Source organism: Antechinus flavipes, chromosome 3, assembly GCF_016432865.1.
Source record: "Antechinus flavipes isolate AdamAnt ecotype Samford, QLD, Australia chromosome 3, AdamAnt_v2, whole genome shotgun sequence".
NCBI lineage: Eukaryota > Metazoa > Chordata > Mammalia > Dasyuromorphia > Dasyuridae > Antechinus > Antechinus flavipes.
Genome location: NC_067400.1, coordinates 232,127,719 through 232,144,719, shown reverse-complemented (window position 1 = coordinate 232,144,719; position 17,001 = coordinate 232,127,719). Strand labels below are relative to the sequence as shown.

Below are 17,001 nucleotides of genomic sequence, written 5' to 3'. Positions count from 1 at the left end.
AAGGGTACTGATTCAGGTACAGATAAGATAACATTTGAGACATTTTCTAATTCACTCCATTATTTCTACATAATTTGGCTTATTGGTATGGAAATATATTTTAAAATCTCCTTTTAGTTTCTTTAGAATATTAAAAAAAAAGATTGTTTCTCCTAAAGTCCTTCCCATTTTGCAAGAAAAATATTGGAAAGAGGTTATATAGCACCTGAAAAAAAGAATAAAAGACTTCCTTAAGAGAGTGAATTAAAACTGGTACCAGACATTTTAGTGAAAAATAACTTTTGTTTACATCATTGTCTTCTAACCTTGACATGCTTTGATTTTTGACCCGACTAATGGCCAGTCTTCCAAATTACCTGCCAAAGTGCATTAATTGAGAGGGACATCACTCACCCTCTGCATTGAGAAAAAATTAAGATATCATTGAAATGGGAAGGGTGTCCTCTTAGGACTTTAGATCCTAAATGGTCCAGAAGGAATGTGACTTGGATGCCCATTGTATTTTATGATATTGGTTCCTTATTCAAGATACATATGAAAGTTAGCAGAAAAATTTTGTGTGGATAGAGAGTCATGACACATGGAAAAGGGGACCATTCCAGTTTGGACATCTCTTTAACCAAACTGGAAACATAGCATACAACAATTTTTTTTTCAGAAGATAAAATGTTAATACTATTTTTTTTCCTTCAACACTGGAATAAATGAAATTTCTTCATATTCTTTATTCCTGAAATAATTTGTGACCAGATATTACCTGGTTTCACTAAATTTGTGTTATTGAAATACAAGTGCTACTTATTTCTCTAAATAGACCCTTAAAATTGTATCATATAAAGTCTGATTTGTGATTGCAATCTTGTTCCTATTGAATACACCCTCTTTCATGGTTACACTTGACATTGAAATAGGACATTGGCAGGTGTTATTGGAAAATTTGGCTTGATTATATCTCTATTCTATACAGTATGCTAAATGTTGCATTTTTTTTTTGTTTCCACAGTCAAACCAACAGTTATTGATGTTGACATTTATGTTAACAGCATTGGACCTGTATCATCAATAAATATGGTAAGTGTCATATTAATAAAGATTTTAAGATTTTTCTTACTGGCTTCTGTTGGTGACATTCCTTGCTTTTCCAAAATGTGATAAATGTCTTGAGAACAAGAGGGAAAAAATGCTTTTGTTAGTGTTGATGTTGTTTAGAATCTTATTCTACTATATGAAAATTCCTGTTTCTTTTTGAAATATACATAGGGGGAAAAGTATCATTTGATAGTTACAATATTAGGCTGAATGTTAAAAATAATAGAATGTTGTGATAGTAAAGTTGGTGATGAAAAGGATTTTATGTATTTCTGAAAATTTGGTCTTACTGATGCATGGGTAAATAATATGATTAAAAGAGATTTTCTTCCACATTATATCTGTATATTGGTCTATTAAATAGTAAGATGGGATGATTAATAACTCCTATGGTATTTGTTATGTTTGATTTTTTTAACTTCTTAGTATAGCATTTTATTGATTCAGTGTAGCTTTCTAGCAGGTTTTAGTTATGATCTGGAGGGACATCTTAATTTTCCCAGTAGTGAGCCATGTTTCAGCTTTCAGTCTGTCTCTGTTATAGCAGAAGGAATTATGTGATAACTTATAAGGCTATACTCACAGACTTTTAAAACAAAGATCTGACAGTTGATTTAGATTGGTAATGATTGGGTTACCATAAACTAAAATCATTTGTGCTTTACCCTCTTTTGCTCTTAAGGGATTGTGTATTTATGGGAATTTAATGTGAATTTTGATTTATCATTTGAGGTGTGGATTGTGTATTGGTATCTCCTTGGATATGGTTACTGATATATTCTGCTGAAATAATGACTTGTATTTGCATACCCAGTTGATGACCTAGACTCATGTGAACTCTGTATTTTCTAAGAAATATAGGAAATATGAGAATTGGAAATTGTCAACATGCTGACTTGTATGTATATTTGCAATTCCATTCAACTATAATGAGGGGGAATTTATATTTATTATCTGAGCAAGAATATTTTTCATTTCTTCAGGAAAACTCTTTTGTAAGTAAAGTGATATGAAGTTCAGCACTACAGTTTTGTTTTTTTTCTTCCATCTAGATTTCTATTGATATATATTTATACTGCAGGCATTTTCTTAAAAAAAAAAGCAAAACAAAACAAAAACCTGTATGTAAATATTTATTTACTTGCAGAATTTAAGGGAAGATATATTGAACTATTGTGTAAAGTGATTGATTATTTCCTAATTTATTTGCTGATTAATTAAAGAATTTAATATCCTTGCCTTAGGAAACATTGAGGCTCCCCATATTTAGAAAGCATTAGCAAGAATGTTTCTGTAAAAAGGAAATGTTGTTCTATAGATTTCTTATTTCTAAGTGAAATATTATGATTCTAGTTCTTATTTGGAAGTATCATGAGATGAAAAAATATAAGTAATATTTTTAAAGTTTTTTTTAATTTAGTGAAACCTTAACTAAACAAATTCTAACTGATTTGAGCCCTGAAAAAATAGCTTCCCCCCACTGATTATAATTTTAGAAGAAAATAATTATTGATAACATTATAATAAGAAACTGTCCAAATGAAAAAATAAGCTCAAGATTTCCTTTATGTCAATATAAAATTAGTTCAAACTCCTAGATACTATAGATAATTGATTCTTAGAGCATTGATCTCAAACTACTACAAATTCTTGAAGCATCAAATTAATTGATCTTTCTTGGTATCAAAAATGACATATATTAAGAGCATGCTACATAGTAAGGACTATGCCCATATTAAGGGTCTGAGGATGGGGTCCAAATAAAAAAAAATAACAATATCTGTCCACAAAAAGTTTGCCTTCTCTTGGGAATACAACTAAACTAAGTGTATTGGCTTGATGCTTCCATTGATCAATTTCAAATTACAAGGTGCTGGAAATAATTTATGTGAATAACATAGAATAGAAATGTTTATTGAGGAATGCAAGTGATAAGATGCATCTTTTAGTCATTGCATCTTTTAGCCATGAAGTAAACAGAAGCTCCATTTCTTAGTTTTATCAACTCCCAAGTCTTTTTGATATATTACAAGTCTTGATAACCAAAGATATGTGGCTTCAAATAGGATATTGTTTTAATCAATGAGTCAATGGAATATGCCCCTGCTACATAGTGATTTTGTACTATTAAGGATGGATAAGAAAGCAGAATCATAGATTCATATTGGAAAAGGACCTTACATTATTGAAGCTAGTGGGTGATATGTGGCTCATCTTGCCCATGTCACAGCGACACATATTGAATTTGTATCCTGGATTTTTGTAGAGAGAGGTAGATGGCTTTTTGTAGAGGAATGTAAGGTAGGGATACTCCTACAGTTTGGAATAGGAGTCAATATGTTACATTGAAAAGAGCACTTAATTTGGAGTACGGTGTTTCATATCATGATATTGCCATTTACCATATCTGTGAGGTTGGGAAAGTTATTGAATATCTTTTAGCCTCAGTTTTACCTTTATGGAATGATGATATTGGACTAGAGGACCTCTGAAGTTTCTTCCAATATTATGTTTTATAATTTTATTTTCATATGATTTATGATTTGGGTATTTCTCTTGCCTTATCTGTCATTAGGAAATCACTGAATCTCTTAAACCACTTGTTAAGCCTTTTATCAATAAAAGATAATTCTTCAAGTCCTAGAGTTTCCAAGGGTGCTAGTTTTGACTCAATGTTTCCATTGCAAGAAAAGTTTTATAAAAAAAGTTCATGAATCCAATGCTACACCATTCATATGCATATAACCTATATATGCATATAGATATATTGCCATGCATACTTTGATTTTCAAGTTTTCTGTTTTATCGATGTACATCCAAATGTATTTGAATAGTATTTACAAGGTATAAGTTGGCTATGTAAAACAGTTCAGAGAGCTGTCCCAATACTTTGGACATGGAATATGCTAAGTGAGTATCCATTTATGTTTTCTTTTTTTCCTATTTAGCAATCTGAGTTGAGCATATATTGACTATGCCATAGAGAGGTCAATTGTTTCTGGTCAAGATATATCATAGTAATTTCTAGAACTGGCCACAATGTTTATTTGTCCCTTTATGACTATCCAGGACTAGTTATGAAACATTTCAGTGACTAAGATCATTTAATTTTCCCTGTTTTGCTTCAATGAATACTGGTTAATTTGGAGTCATAGGACTTGGGTTAAAATCTTACTTTTTATTCTTAAGGCATGTGACTGGACAAATCACTTAGTCTATCACTTAGTCTCTCTGGGTATGTTTTTACATCTGTAAAGTGAGTATAACTGGATTATGTGTTATCCTAGATCTAGCTTCACATCTGGAAATCTTTGATCCTATTTTTTTGAGGTTCACATAGTATTAAAACAATGTTTCTCAGAAAGGCAGGTAGAATGGAGTTGGGTTAAGTTGAATATGGAAACATTGAATCTTCATTTCCCATTTGAAGATGAATTGCAGTATTTCAGCTTTAGAAAAAGAGGAGTCGATAAACATTCTGACAGCTTTCATGCCAAAAATAAAAAGGGAAGCAATGTAAGCTCTGCTAAAGGGCATGTCTTAAATGTAAAACTATGGAATTTTAAACGTGTGCCATATGTCATCCTTTCTTTGTTTCTCTAGTGTCTCTGGGAAAACTTCCTGAAAACTAATTCCCACTATTTTATTATGAAATGAAAAAAGTTTTTTTTTTTTTTTAGCATGTAAGATGAAGCATCCATGTGTATTATGAAAATACATGATTCTTCCCATTTATTTAAGGACCTTGAAATACGGGTAACAACAATAATAAAGATGGTTGTCCTTTGTTAGGAAAAATCATGCATACTTATTTTCTTGCATTTTAATATCTTTTTTTCTTTTGATTTTTCTCTTGAACCTATTCTATTTAAATGAATTTTAAATGTCTTTCTATATTCACTATAAATTTCTGACTCCTTACTTAGAAAGTGAGATAAGATTTGTGATATCATTGGTATAACTTTCTTGCTGATGATATTGATTGCCACCTTATATATTTCCATGACTTTTTATCCTATTATTCTCATCCAAATCTTTCTCTGAATCTTAGTGAATCCATCCACCACTTAAAAATACTTTTCCAATTCATCTTACATCTCATTGGTACCATTAGCATTTGGATTCTCTGTAATCTATTGTTCCTGCTACATTTGGAGGGAGCTCTTGGAACCAAGCAGAGAGATAGACCTCTAAGCTAACCGGGCTATATTGGAGATAATAAAAGATCTGAACTTTTATTACCTGGCTGTGTTTTGAGAAGAAAAAGCTCACCACATTTTGGTGCCCGAACAGGGACCGACAAAATCCTGATTCCAGGGAAGGCACCCAGAGAGAACTTTTATAATATTTTATAGAAGAACAAGAACCCAACATTTGAACTCACCACATTTTGGCTGATCTCCCTTTCTGATTATAGATATCCTTATTCTTACATTTTATACAATTTTGAGCATGAAAACAATCAATGGTGATATACTGATATCTACTTATATATACCATATGTCTTCTCATTGTTCTTTTAATTAGTCATAATCTTTTAGTTTTTGGAATCCATGCTATCTCATGCTTCATAGCTGCAAAGCATTATTTGAAGAATATTGACATAAAAAGAGCCACTAACATTTGTATCATCAACATAGCATATAATTTTCTAAATGAAAGTCAGCCTGACTGGCTCCTGAGCTCTAATTCTAAATCATTATCCATCTGGAAGGTCTATTTATCGATGCACTGACTCAATGCACTGCACAGGCAGCTACATGTTATAGTCTAGGCAATATAGATTTTTCCTCTATATTTTTTTGGAGGAACCTAGCATAGAATATATTTCATGACTCTATAATGTCTATTAAATAAAACATTTTTAGCTGAAAATGGTGGCCAAATTGCCACAGAAATTTTGTCTTTATATGTAAACATGACTATATTCAGGTATTTTGAGATCAGAAGTCACATTGTAGAGAATTGTGCAAAGAATGAGAGGAAAGGAAGTGGACGCACTCATTGTAGATAGCTTTCTAAAAGAGTGTGACCACAAAATGGAGGAGAGTTAAAGATAATAACTAGCAGGGATGGATAGATCAAATGAGAGTTTATTTTAGGATGGTAGAGACATGAGAATGTTTTTAGCCAATGGAAAAGCAATCAGTAGATTTTAGAAAATTGAAGATAAGTGTGGAAATAGAGATGGTAGAAGGCTACTGGAAATGAATAAATTGAGTAACTGTGATATTAAAGTATTTGAGTGAAATATTAGTAGGTAAGTTGCAGTTCTACAGTGTGAAATTTTGTGAAGAAAGATTATGAGTCAAGTGCTGAACTCATTGAAGGAAGAAGGAGAGTACCTTGAATGGCAGTAGACAATACACAGAACAATGATCAGATTATTAATTGGGTGGAATATATAGACTCAACCTCAACAGTTATTGACTAGAAGAGTGAGAATTCAGAAGTAGAAACTGGGCATGAGAAGTATTCCAACTCTTTTACTCCAACTTGCTAGTCAGGAGGAATGAGGGAAAATGCAGTCAGTGTTGGAAAAAGTGATGAAAGAATATTTGTTCCAGAAAAAAAAAAAACAGTAAAGGGAGGGGGTAGAAGGTTTTTTATGCTTTTCGAGATCTATAGGCATTGTTCCCTCTATAATTTTAGAACTACCAGATCTCCTCCCATCTAATCCTTCTGTGTCCATTCTTTTTCTTATACCTCTTGTATAAAATAATTATTTGTTTATCTTTTCCTACATGATTTTGCTTTTTAGAATCACATCATACTCAGCTCTGCTTCAATCTTTCTTTTGAACTGCCCAATTACTAATGACAATCTTAGATATATACTTTACATTTCCAAGTATAAAAAGTAAACAGCTTATCCTTATTGAGTCCTTTGTAATTAGTAATTGATGTTGACCTTATATTTCTCTTAGATCTTGTATATCAAATTTTCTATTAAGTTTAGTTCATTTTGCAACAAAATTCTGAAAGTCGGACACTTCATTGAATGTTTATTTATTTGTTCAGGACTGTGCTTAACTTTGCTAAGCATGGTATCTTTATCTTCAAGTGCAGTTCTTTTGCTCTTGATATATAGAGTTTCAAGATAGGCAGTCTTTTAATGTAGCCTTTTTAGGTCTTGTGTGATTCTAATTGTGGCCCCACCATATTTGAATTGTTTTCCTTTTCTTATTGCTCATAATACTTTCTCCATGACCTGGGAGTTTTGAAATTTGTCCATAAAACTCCTGTAGGTTTTCCTTGTAGGATCTCTTTCAGGTAGTAATTAGTGGATTTTTTCTATTTCTACTTTTCCTCTTGTTCTAATACTTCAGGACAAATTTTAAAAATTATTTTTTTGTTATTTTATCAAGATTATTTTTATATTTTAGCTTTCAAGAAGTCTGATTACTCTTTAGTTTTCTTTTCTTAATTTGTTCTCCAGATCAGTTATTTTATTATGTTTCACATTTTTTCATTCTTTATACTTTAATTTATTATTTCTTAGTTTCTTATAACTTCACTGTCTTCTTCTTGCCTAATTCTTATTTTCAAAGAGTTATTTTGTTCCTTTAGATGGATCTCCTTTTCTAGTAGATTATCTTTCTTTTTATGATCTTGTTTTCCTTGCATTGTTTTTATATTTAAAACTTCCCCATCAATCTCTCTTGTTTGAGTTCTAAAGCCTTTTAAAAGTTCTATGAATTCTTTTTGGACAGGTGATCATTTGACACTACTCTTTAGGGTAGAATTGGCTTTTTTGCTATATATCCTCCTCTGAAGATGAACCCAATTCTTCTCTATTCCCATAGCAATTTTCTATAGTTGAATTCTTTCTCCTTTGCCTGCTCATTTTATACACACACACACACACACACACACACACGCATGCATCAGTGTGTGTGCGCGCTCGCGCGCGCGCGCGTGTGTGTGTGTGTGTACATATACATACACATATAACAGCTCTTATTATAATCACCTCTGATACTGGTGTGGGAGCGTGAAGGTTCCTCTAGCTTTAGGTCCCCCTTTAGTTCTTTCCTCTGGTCTGGTACTAGAACCAAGAATTCTATCTTCTGTAAGAGCCCACAGCCAGCAACATCCATGTCCTATTGCTTTTGTAACTCACTTGTTCTGTGCTGCTTCCTTCTTACCCAGGGTTATGCATCAGAAACACAGATGAGCCTGGTGTCTCTCAGCAGGAAAAGTTCCTTCAGATGGCAGACTCCTCATACTATATGGGAGGTGAAAACTTTTGTAACAGAATTTGAGACTCCCAACTTGGTAACCCCAGGGCTCACCACTTGCTGTTTCAGCAATGCTAGTCTAAAATTGTTTACACTTCATTCAAGTCACTTCCATTATGATATTTTTCTTCAGATCATCTCTATAGTTGTCCCAAACTACTGGTCTGCCTGAGCTCTAGTTTATTTTTACCACTCTAATTTCATTCTGAAGTCCTATTTTGTCTTCTTTCTGGGGAAATTTGGAGAGCTTGAAATTTTCTTACCTACTCTGCCAGAATCCTTATTCTGATTTCTGATTTTTCACATGACTTCCCTTATAGTTGGTTTTCCAGGCATTTCAAATTTTGAACATTCTCTAAGTCCCATTGAAAGAGACTTTCTTGTTATTCTCACAACTTGGCATTCTATCAAAGGCTTATGTGCTTTTGTATGAGAGGCGTATTCCATCTCTGGAATACAACCCATTCTTACTTCTCTGTTTTAGAATCCTTAGATTCAATTCAGGGGAACATATATAGTGTGAGGTCTTTCCCAGTTCCCTTAGTTGTGAATGTTGCCTTCTTCCTCAAAGTATTTTGAATGAACCTATGTGAGCTCCTTGAAGACAAAGACTATTTATTTTGGGTTTTTTTCCTCTTTGTTTCTCCAATGTTTTGCATGGATTAATATAATATTTGCAAAGTATTGTACATAATCTTATTTGAGCCCTGGGAAATATACAATGTTATACTTATTTTACATTGTAAGGTTAAGAGAAATTAAATAATGGCAATAGTTATGTCATCTGTAAATGTTCACAGATGGGATTTGAAGTCAAGTATTTTTGCAAGCCTAGACTCTATTATTTTAAGTCACATGGTCTTTTAAAAGTAATATGGCAGGGAATGAAATCAAATACTTTTTATAAGCAAACTTTTGTTTACAAATAGAGAACAAACTACCAACTCTTTCAAGCTTCTAAGGTACTCTTTAGTGAGTGGAAGAAACCTGTTGGTAGTCATTCTAGAAGCTTTGGGAAACTAGCTTCTTTGACATATTCAACTTTAGGCAATTTTTTTAAAAGCAGTTGCTAGAAAGTGAACTTTTCTCTTTTTTAAATGATTAAATTTATTTATAAAGACACTTAAGTGTGCATGTTGCTTTCAATTACTGACCTCCTCACACAGACCACTTGACTACATTTTATTATTATTTATAAGGAGTATATGCTGTGTGTATAGGTGTGTATGTGTGTGTGTGCATGTGTGTGTGAGAGAAAGACTGAGAAAGATAACAGAGATGTGAAAGGAGAGACAGAGATAGAAAGAATGAACTCTAGTAGTTTTATTATCTTTATGTTCTCTATTTTATAAATGTGAAAAATACTATGTTGAACCTGTTTTTTAGATGTAAAGAATATGTATGTACACATAAAATAGGGGGCATGTGGCTGATGGAGAACATAATTGTTAACTTTTTATAAAAATGACCAAAATATCATTTTCAAGGAATCATAGAAATACCACAGCAGTCAGTAAGTTAGCATTTATTAAATGTTTACTATGTGTTAGGCAATGTTAAGTAAGCACTGGGGATAAAAAGAAAAGAAGCAAAACCAAACTGTCTTACCCTGAAAGTGTTTAGAATCTAATGGAGAGGATATCATGCAACTAGCACTGCACAAACAAGCTATGTACAGGATAGATTGGGAGTGGACTTAGAAAGAAGGCACAAACATTAAAGTGGAGGAGGAAAGCCTTCTTTCAGAGGGTGAAATTTCAGCTGAGATTTGACAATGTTAGAACCAAGAAGGAGAAATGAGGAGGGAGAGAATTTCAGGCTTAGGAGAAAGCCAATTAAAATGTATAGAATTGGGAAATAGAATATTTTCTCTGGGGAATGAGATAGCACAATGTCTTGGGATGATACTAGTAGGGTAAAAAGAAGTTAAGGTGTAAGAAACTGGAAAGGTAGGAAGGAGCGAGATTATGAAGCGAATGTAAAAGACAAAAAGATGATTTTATCTTAGATCCTGGGGACTTTAGGGAGCATTTGGAGTTTATTGAATAAAGTCAAGCTTGCACTTTGGAAAGTTCAATTTGACAGGAGTGTGGAGAGTAGACTGGAATAGAAAGGCAGAGAGATCAACCAGAAGGGCAGTAGGCAAGTTATAGGGTCACAAGGGCCTTTGCCAAGATGGAGGAATTGTCAGAGGAGACAAGCAGCACCATGATATAATAAATAAGGTATTGGATTTGAAGTAAGGAAGTTCTAAGTTTAAATTATACATCTGACATTTTAAAATTGTATGACCATAGAAATAATCAAAGAAGCAAAGTTCCAAAGTTATCAGGGACCATATACGGCCATCTGGTTCAATCTTTTTTATTGTACAAATGAGAAAATTCTGACAATGGTAGATTAATTTTCTGATGACTGATAAGCCAATTAAATATTCTCAATTTCCATTTCATCAAATGCAATAATCCTATAATTTAGGATTTATTATCTATTACACAGGATTGCTGTGAACCTCAAAAAATAACATATAGAAAATATTTGCCCATTTTATATCACTTTATAAATGTTGGTCATTATTATTTAATCAGTAAGTTATTTACTTTCAGTATAATAGAATGAATTTTGATTTGGTTTCTGAAGATTTGAATTAGAATCCTTTCTATATACTTATAATTAATGGAACTTATAATTAATGGTCAGTCATTTAATTTCTCAGAAAATTTGGGATGGTAAAATTAAGTGAGCTAGGCACTTTGGAGGAAGGTACTTTGCTATCTGTAAAGTGAGGTCATAAATTGGAGTTATTGTTATTATTTTAAAACTGTCCATCATATAATATAAAGTGATCAAAATATACATACATATAAATATGTGTGTATATACACATACACATTTAGGGGAAGAGAGAGAGAAGGAGAGAGAGATAGAGTCAGAGAGTTAATTGCACTAGCATGCTTTAATTGTATACCATTTTTAAACTACGTACCATTCTTCTAACCAGAGAATCATAACCAGATCTTTTTTCTATCTTGACAAACTTCTTATATTTTATTTTCCTCAAAGCATTTTTTTGATGCAGTGACACTGACCTCCTTGCTGTTTTTCACCGTAGACACTTTATTTCCCATTTCTGTTATTTTTACTGGCTTTTCCCTAAGCCTGGGGAAATGCTCTTTATTTGCTCTTGGCTTCATTCCACCAACAATGTATCAGTGTCCCAGTTTTCCCACATCCCTTCCAACATTCTGCATTATCTTTCTCTGTCATTCTAGCCAATCTGACAGGTGTATAGTGGTATCTCAGAGTTGTCTTAATTTGCATTCCTCTGATTAATAATGACTTGGAGCATCTTTTCATATGGATAGAAATAGTTTCAATTTCTTCTTCTGATAATTGTCTATTCATATCCTTTGACTCTTTATCAATTGGAGAATGGCTTGATTTCTTATAAACGAGAGTCAATTCTCTATATATTTTGGAAATGAGTCCTTTATCAGAACCTTTGACTGTAAAATGTTTTCCCAGTTTATTACTTTCCTTCTAATCTTGTCTGCATTAGTTTTGTTTGTACAAAACCTTTTCAATTTGATGTAATTAAAATTTTCTATTTTGTTATCAATAATGATCTCTAGTTCTTCTTTGGTCATAAATTCCTTCCTCTTCCACAGGTCTGAGAGGTAAACTATCCTATGCTCTTCCAATTTATTTATAATTTAATTCTTTATGCCTAGGTCATGAACCCATTTTGACCTTATCTTGGTGTATAGTGTTAAGTGTGGGTCAATGCCTAGTTTCTGCCATACTAATTTCCAATTTTCCCAGCAGTTTTTGTCAAACAGTGAGTTCTTATCCCAAAAACTGGGGTCTTTGGTTTTGTCAAACACTAGATTATTAAAGTTATTGGCTGTTTTGTCCTCTGAACCTAACCTATTCCATTGATCAACTAGTCTATTTTTAGCCAATAAAATTACATTTTTAAAAGCCTTTCCTGGTCCTGCCCAACCTTAGTGACTTCTGAAATTGCCAACAATTTGTTCTGTAAATTTTTGACTGATACATAATTATCTTCATGATGCCTCCCATATTAGAGTGTAAGATTCTTGAGAATCAGGACTATTTTTGTCTTTTTATCCATAGTATTTAGAAGAGTACTTGGAATATGGTAGCTGCTTGATAAATGCTTTTTAACTTGAATAAAAAGAGCTTAAAGAATTATTTTGCAGACTGGACATTGCCCCTCCCAGACCAAGGCCATTCAAAATCTTTTAGCCTATAGCAAGCCTCCCCCAATCAGGAGTTTGCAGATATTCATATCTGCCAATTGTTAGTTTTCCTGCTACAGGGAGGTAATAGCACTAACCACTGAACTTAATTATAGCTATTAAAATATTTGAAGTAATCACTAGCTTCTTATTGTAGTTGTTGATATCCATGGTGAAGGATCCACTCAAATTACTCAGCCCTGTCTGTCCAGGAGAGAGAAATGCACTGACCCTATTATTGCCATCATCTTATTGCCCTTTCTTTATCCCCCCTTCCCAGATTTGTATACATTCTATGCTACTTTATTCATATTTCCTGGAACTACTATTTGGGAATTTTATATTATATTTTATACATTTTTTATATTAAAAGTTGTTATTTTTTTAAATTTCAGGGACCCCTATGGATCCCTTCTTAGAATGATATCGTTTAAATAAATGCATAAAATAAAATATTTAGTATTATAAATGAAATCAATTATGTAAAGATACAATTATCAAATTGTTTAAAGAAATATATTCATGAGCCCTAACTGAAAAAAAAATCCCTGCTTTGAATGTAGTATATCAGTCACATAAGATAACAAATTACATGACTTTGTCATCATTATACTGTTCTTCAGATTTCAATTCTGCTTTTCCCAGGTCAGATAATGGAACTTTTTTCCTTATCTTTGTAAGACCCAGGATTCTATCCCACTTTCCAAGTATATTTCTATTCTTCCCACTACATTGTAATTTATACTATGATGTGTTATTTCTTTATTTTGAACATAATAAGCTCTGGAAATTAGGGAGTGTCTTGCAGCCTTTTGTTTGCCTGGCATTCAATATTATCTCTGGCAGAAAGTAATTACTTAATAAATGTATCATATCATATCATATCATATCTATCTATCTGACTGTCTTTCTGTCCATCCATCCATTTATTAATGTTAAATTTGCTCCATTGTTCTCTACTCTTAATATTTTCTTCTTGTATGCTTGGCCAGAGACATATCCAGCTGTGCCCTGTAAGGAATTAGAGGACCTTAGACTAAGAATTTATAAATATAAGCCTTTAAGCATGGATGAATTACACCCAAGATTACTGATTGGGAAAAAAGGCAGCTATGATTGCAAAACCACTGTGAGTAATCTTTCACAAATTATGGAGAATGGCAAGTGATTGGAAACAGACAAATGTTGTCCTATTTTTAAAGAGGAAAATGGTACATTCCAAAAACTGCATAGTAATCCTAGTCACTGGGGAATAATACTTGGGCCAGTTTTATAATGGATAACTACAGAGATGATGTGTTAGCATTTTTTTAAAACTTCAATGATCACTAGGGGCCAATGTGGATTTGCTAAATGCCAAACTAATCATTTCCTTCTTGACCAATTTGGCTGATAGTTTATTGAGGGATATTATAGACATACCTTTATTTCAGTATGATTGTTTCACAGGGTCTTCAATGATATCCTCATGAACAAAAAGGAAATGAATTTATAGCTGACCAAACAGCCTTTTTTTCCCCTCACATAATATAAATGTATTGAATTCAATCATAAGAGTGATCTGTAATGGATTAGTAGTTTAATTTTTGCTGCTGTATTAATATTATTAATAACAGTAATAATTGGGGCAGCTAGATGGCATAGTGGCTAGAATACTAACCCTTGGATTCAGAAGAACATGAGTTCAAAGCTGGTCTCAGACACAACACTTACTACTAGTTGTGTGACCCTGGAAAAGTCACTTAATCTCAATTGGCCCACCCCTCCAAAAATGATAGCAATAATTATTTACATAGTGTGTTATGGCTTGCAAAACACTTTTACAAATATTATATCTTTTGTCCTCCTGACAACTCTGAAAATTATGAGTTTTCCTCATCTCTATTTTGAAGATGAGGTAACTGAAACAGATTGAGTGACTATCCTAGTGTCATACATCTATCTAGTAAATTTGTGATATGGAATTTGAATTTACATCTTGCTACTCTGGCTTTTATAATCTATTAATTCTACCTACCTAACTACAATACTTTTAAACTTTTTTTCAACCAATAACAAACAAAATCATCAAAAAATCTATTTTTCACATTGCTTAAAGTTAGAAGCAATAAAGAAATAGCAAATATAAGTAAAGCCATTAAGATTCAATTTGATTCTGGCGCAGAATAATGGACCCACATCAAAAATATAAAGATTTAAAGGAATAAGTATAAGGAACTACATTTCAATTAAAAAACTGTTACACAACTACAACATAAATGGGACATGATCAGAAAGAAGTTTATTTTAATTTAGTTGGCAGAAAATAAAGCAATTAAGATCTTGAATATAGCTTCTTAAATAGCTGTTTAAAATAAAGACTTAAATTGTACCATATATGCAATATGTAAAAAATTCATGAATTGAATTGAAATTACAATCATAGGGAAATTTTAATATTGGTTAGTAGTTTTCATTAAAAAATAGATCACTTAGCTTTCTCAACTGATAGTTTGATGGTTTTTTATTATAAGATTTATATAGACATTCTATGTGTCTTTTAGATTGTAAATATATGGATTATATAAGTATGAAACACAGTGGTTTTAGAAGTTCATATGTATCTGTGATACACATTTTAAAAATCCTAATTGTTAGCTATGCTAAAAGTATATCCCAGAATAAGTCAGTCAAGGATTTTGAAAGCAACATTTGAATTAGCTTTTTTTATGATGATATTTACCTACACCAGGAAAAAAATGACATTAGTTGTTTTTCTGTGCTTCTAGATTTTAACTAGGCAGGAAAATCTACATCTTGAATGTACTGTCATCAGTATTTTCAAAAAAAGGTATCTTTCCATTTCAAAGAATGTTAGAGAAAATAATGAATTAAAAAAAAAAAAGATCAAATAAAAGAAAATAAAAGTGATGGCAGAGATGGATAAAAATAAAAAAAATAAATGTAACATTTTATTTAGAAATGCAAATACAACTCACAGCTACCATTTTATAATGTATAGTTGAACAATATTTGTACATATATGTATATTATATATAGTTAATGTATATAAACTGTCATTATCTATCCTCTCTCTTTCTCTTTCACTCTTTCTTTCTGTTATCCATTTATTTGTATTCTCTTTTTTAAAGAGGCTTCACTTCTGCTTTGTATATTGTACTAAGTGGTGGCTTTTATTTGAATCAATAGTGTATTCTAAAAATGTTGTCTGGGGGAAAAACAACAAAGAACCAAAAAATTTCTGGGAAATAATTTTTGGAATTGCTTTTATATGTAATTTCTCAGCCAGACAATATAATTAGTCTAATTACAGGATAGTTATATTACATTTTCTTTGGTCTGATATGTTTTTATTACTATTTTCTTTGAGTTTATCTTTCCCATTCAGTATATGATCAACTTTCATTTCTGATTCTACATAGCAAAGATTACACCCCTCCCCAACTAGCTTCATCTTCTTATTATATCTTCATCTTGCTTATTCCAGAGAAGACAAGTTTTTTTGTCTCTTGTATATGGTATAATAATTTTATCTGTATCATCTCTCTAGATTCAGCTTAGTTATGTGTTCTTCATAAGGCATATTTTAATGACTTCAGTCAGCAATGATCACTTTCCCATTATCAATTCATAGAACTAATTGTCTATATCATTCTTTGGAGTATATTATCATATACTCTCTTACCTTGATGCTTAACTTTTTTCCTGAACATATCCCCTACCCCTCACAGACAATACAATAATCCAAACCAATGAAGATTTTTTTATTAAGTGCCTACACCATGCCTGACATGATGCTAATTGTTGGGGATATAATTAATAAAAAGAAAGGCAGCCCTTTCCCTACATGAGCTTACAATCTAATGACTGCAAACTCAAGAGGAATACAACCAAAATTTACATTTTTTTCCCATAGGCCTTAGTGTTTGGTCCAACCTACATACTTAGTAAATGAGCAATATTTAATTAAAAACAATACAAAAAGGAATTAGTTGTTTCATAGATAATCCACACAACTCTAGGTTTTTAGAACCTTTTTAGAAAGGTTTTTAGAAAGAAGAATCTTTTTAAGTGTCATGGATTATAATTTTATGCAAAAGTCTAGGAATGAAAGAAAGAGGTAGGGAGTCATTTATGGACAAAATAGATGATGGTGTTTTTTTTTTTTTGTTTTGTTTTTGTTTTTGTTTTTTTTTTGTTTTTTGTTTTTTGTTTGTTTGTTTGTTTGTTTGTTTTTTGGAAAGGGGGAAAAATTTGCCAAAGTTTTTGTTAGAAAAAAATTTTTTTACATTCCTCTCAATTCATTCCTTTCTAATCTGAAATGTATCTCATTCTTCTATTTCGCTTGCTGTTTCAAGATGGATTTGTCCTCAAAATCATATAAGAAAGATACTTGAATTGCCAAAGAAA

General features: G+C 31.9%; 1 protein-coding gene across 1 annotated transcript in view; it reads left to right on the top strand.

Moving 5' to 3' along the window:
- The window catches only part of GABRG3 (gamma-aminobutyric acid type A receptor subunit gamma3), a 916,890-nt gene that overhangs the window by 50,450 nt on the left and 849,439 nt on the right, over positions 1-17,001 (top strand). The window contains exon 3 of the mRNA XM_051984649.1: positions 1,004-1,071. Coding sequence (XP_051840609.1) covers positions 1,004-1,071 — 68 coding nt within the window. The remainder of the gene's footprint in view (positions 1-1,003; positions 1,072-17,001) is intronic.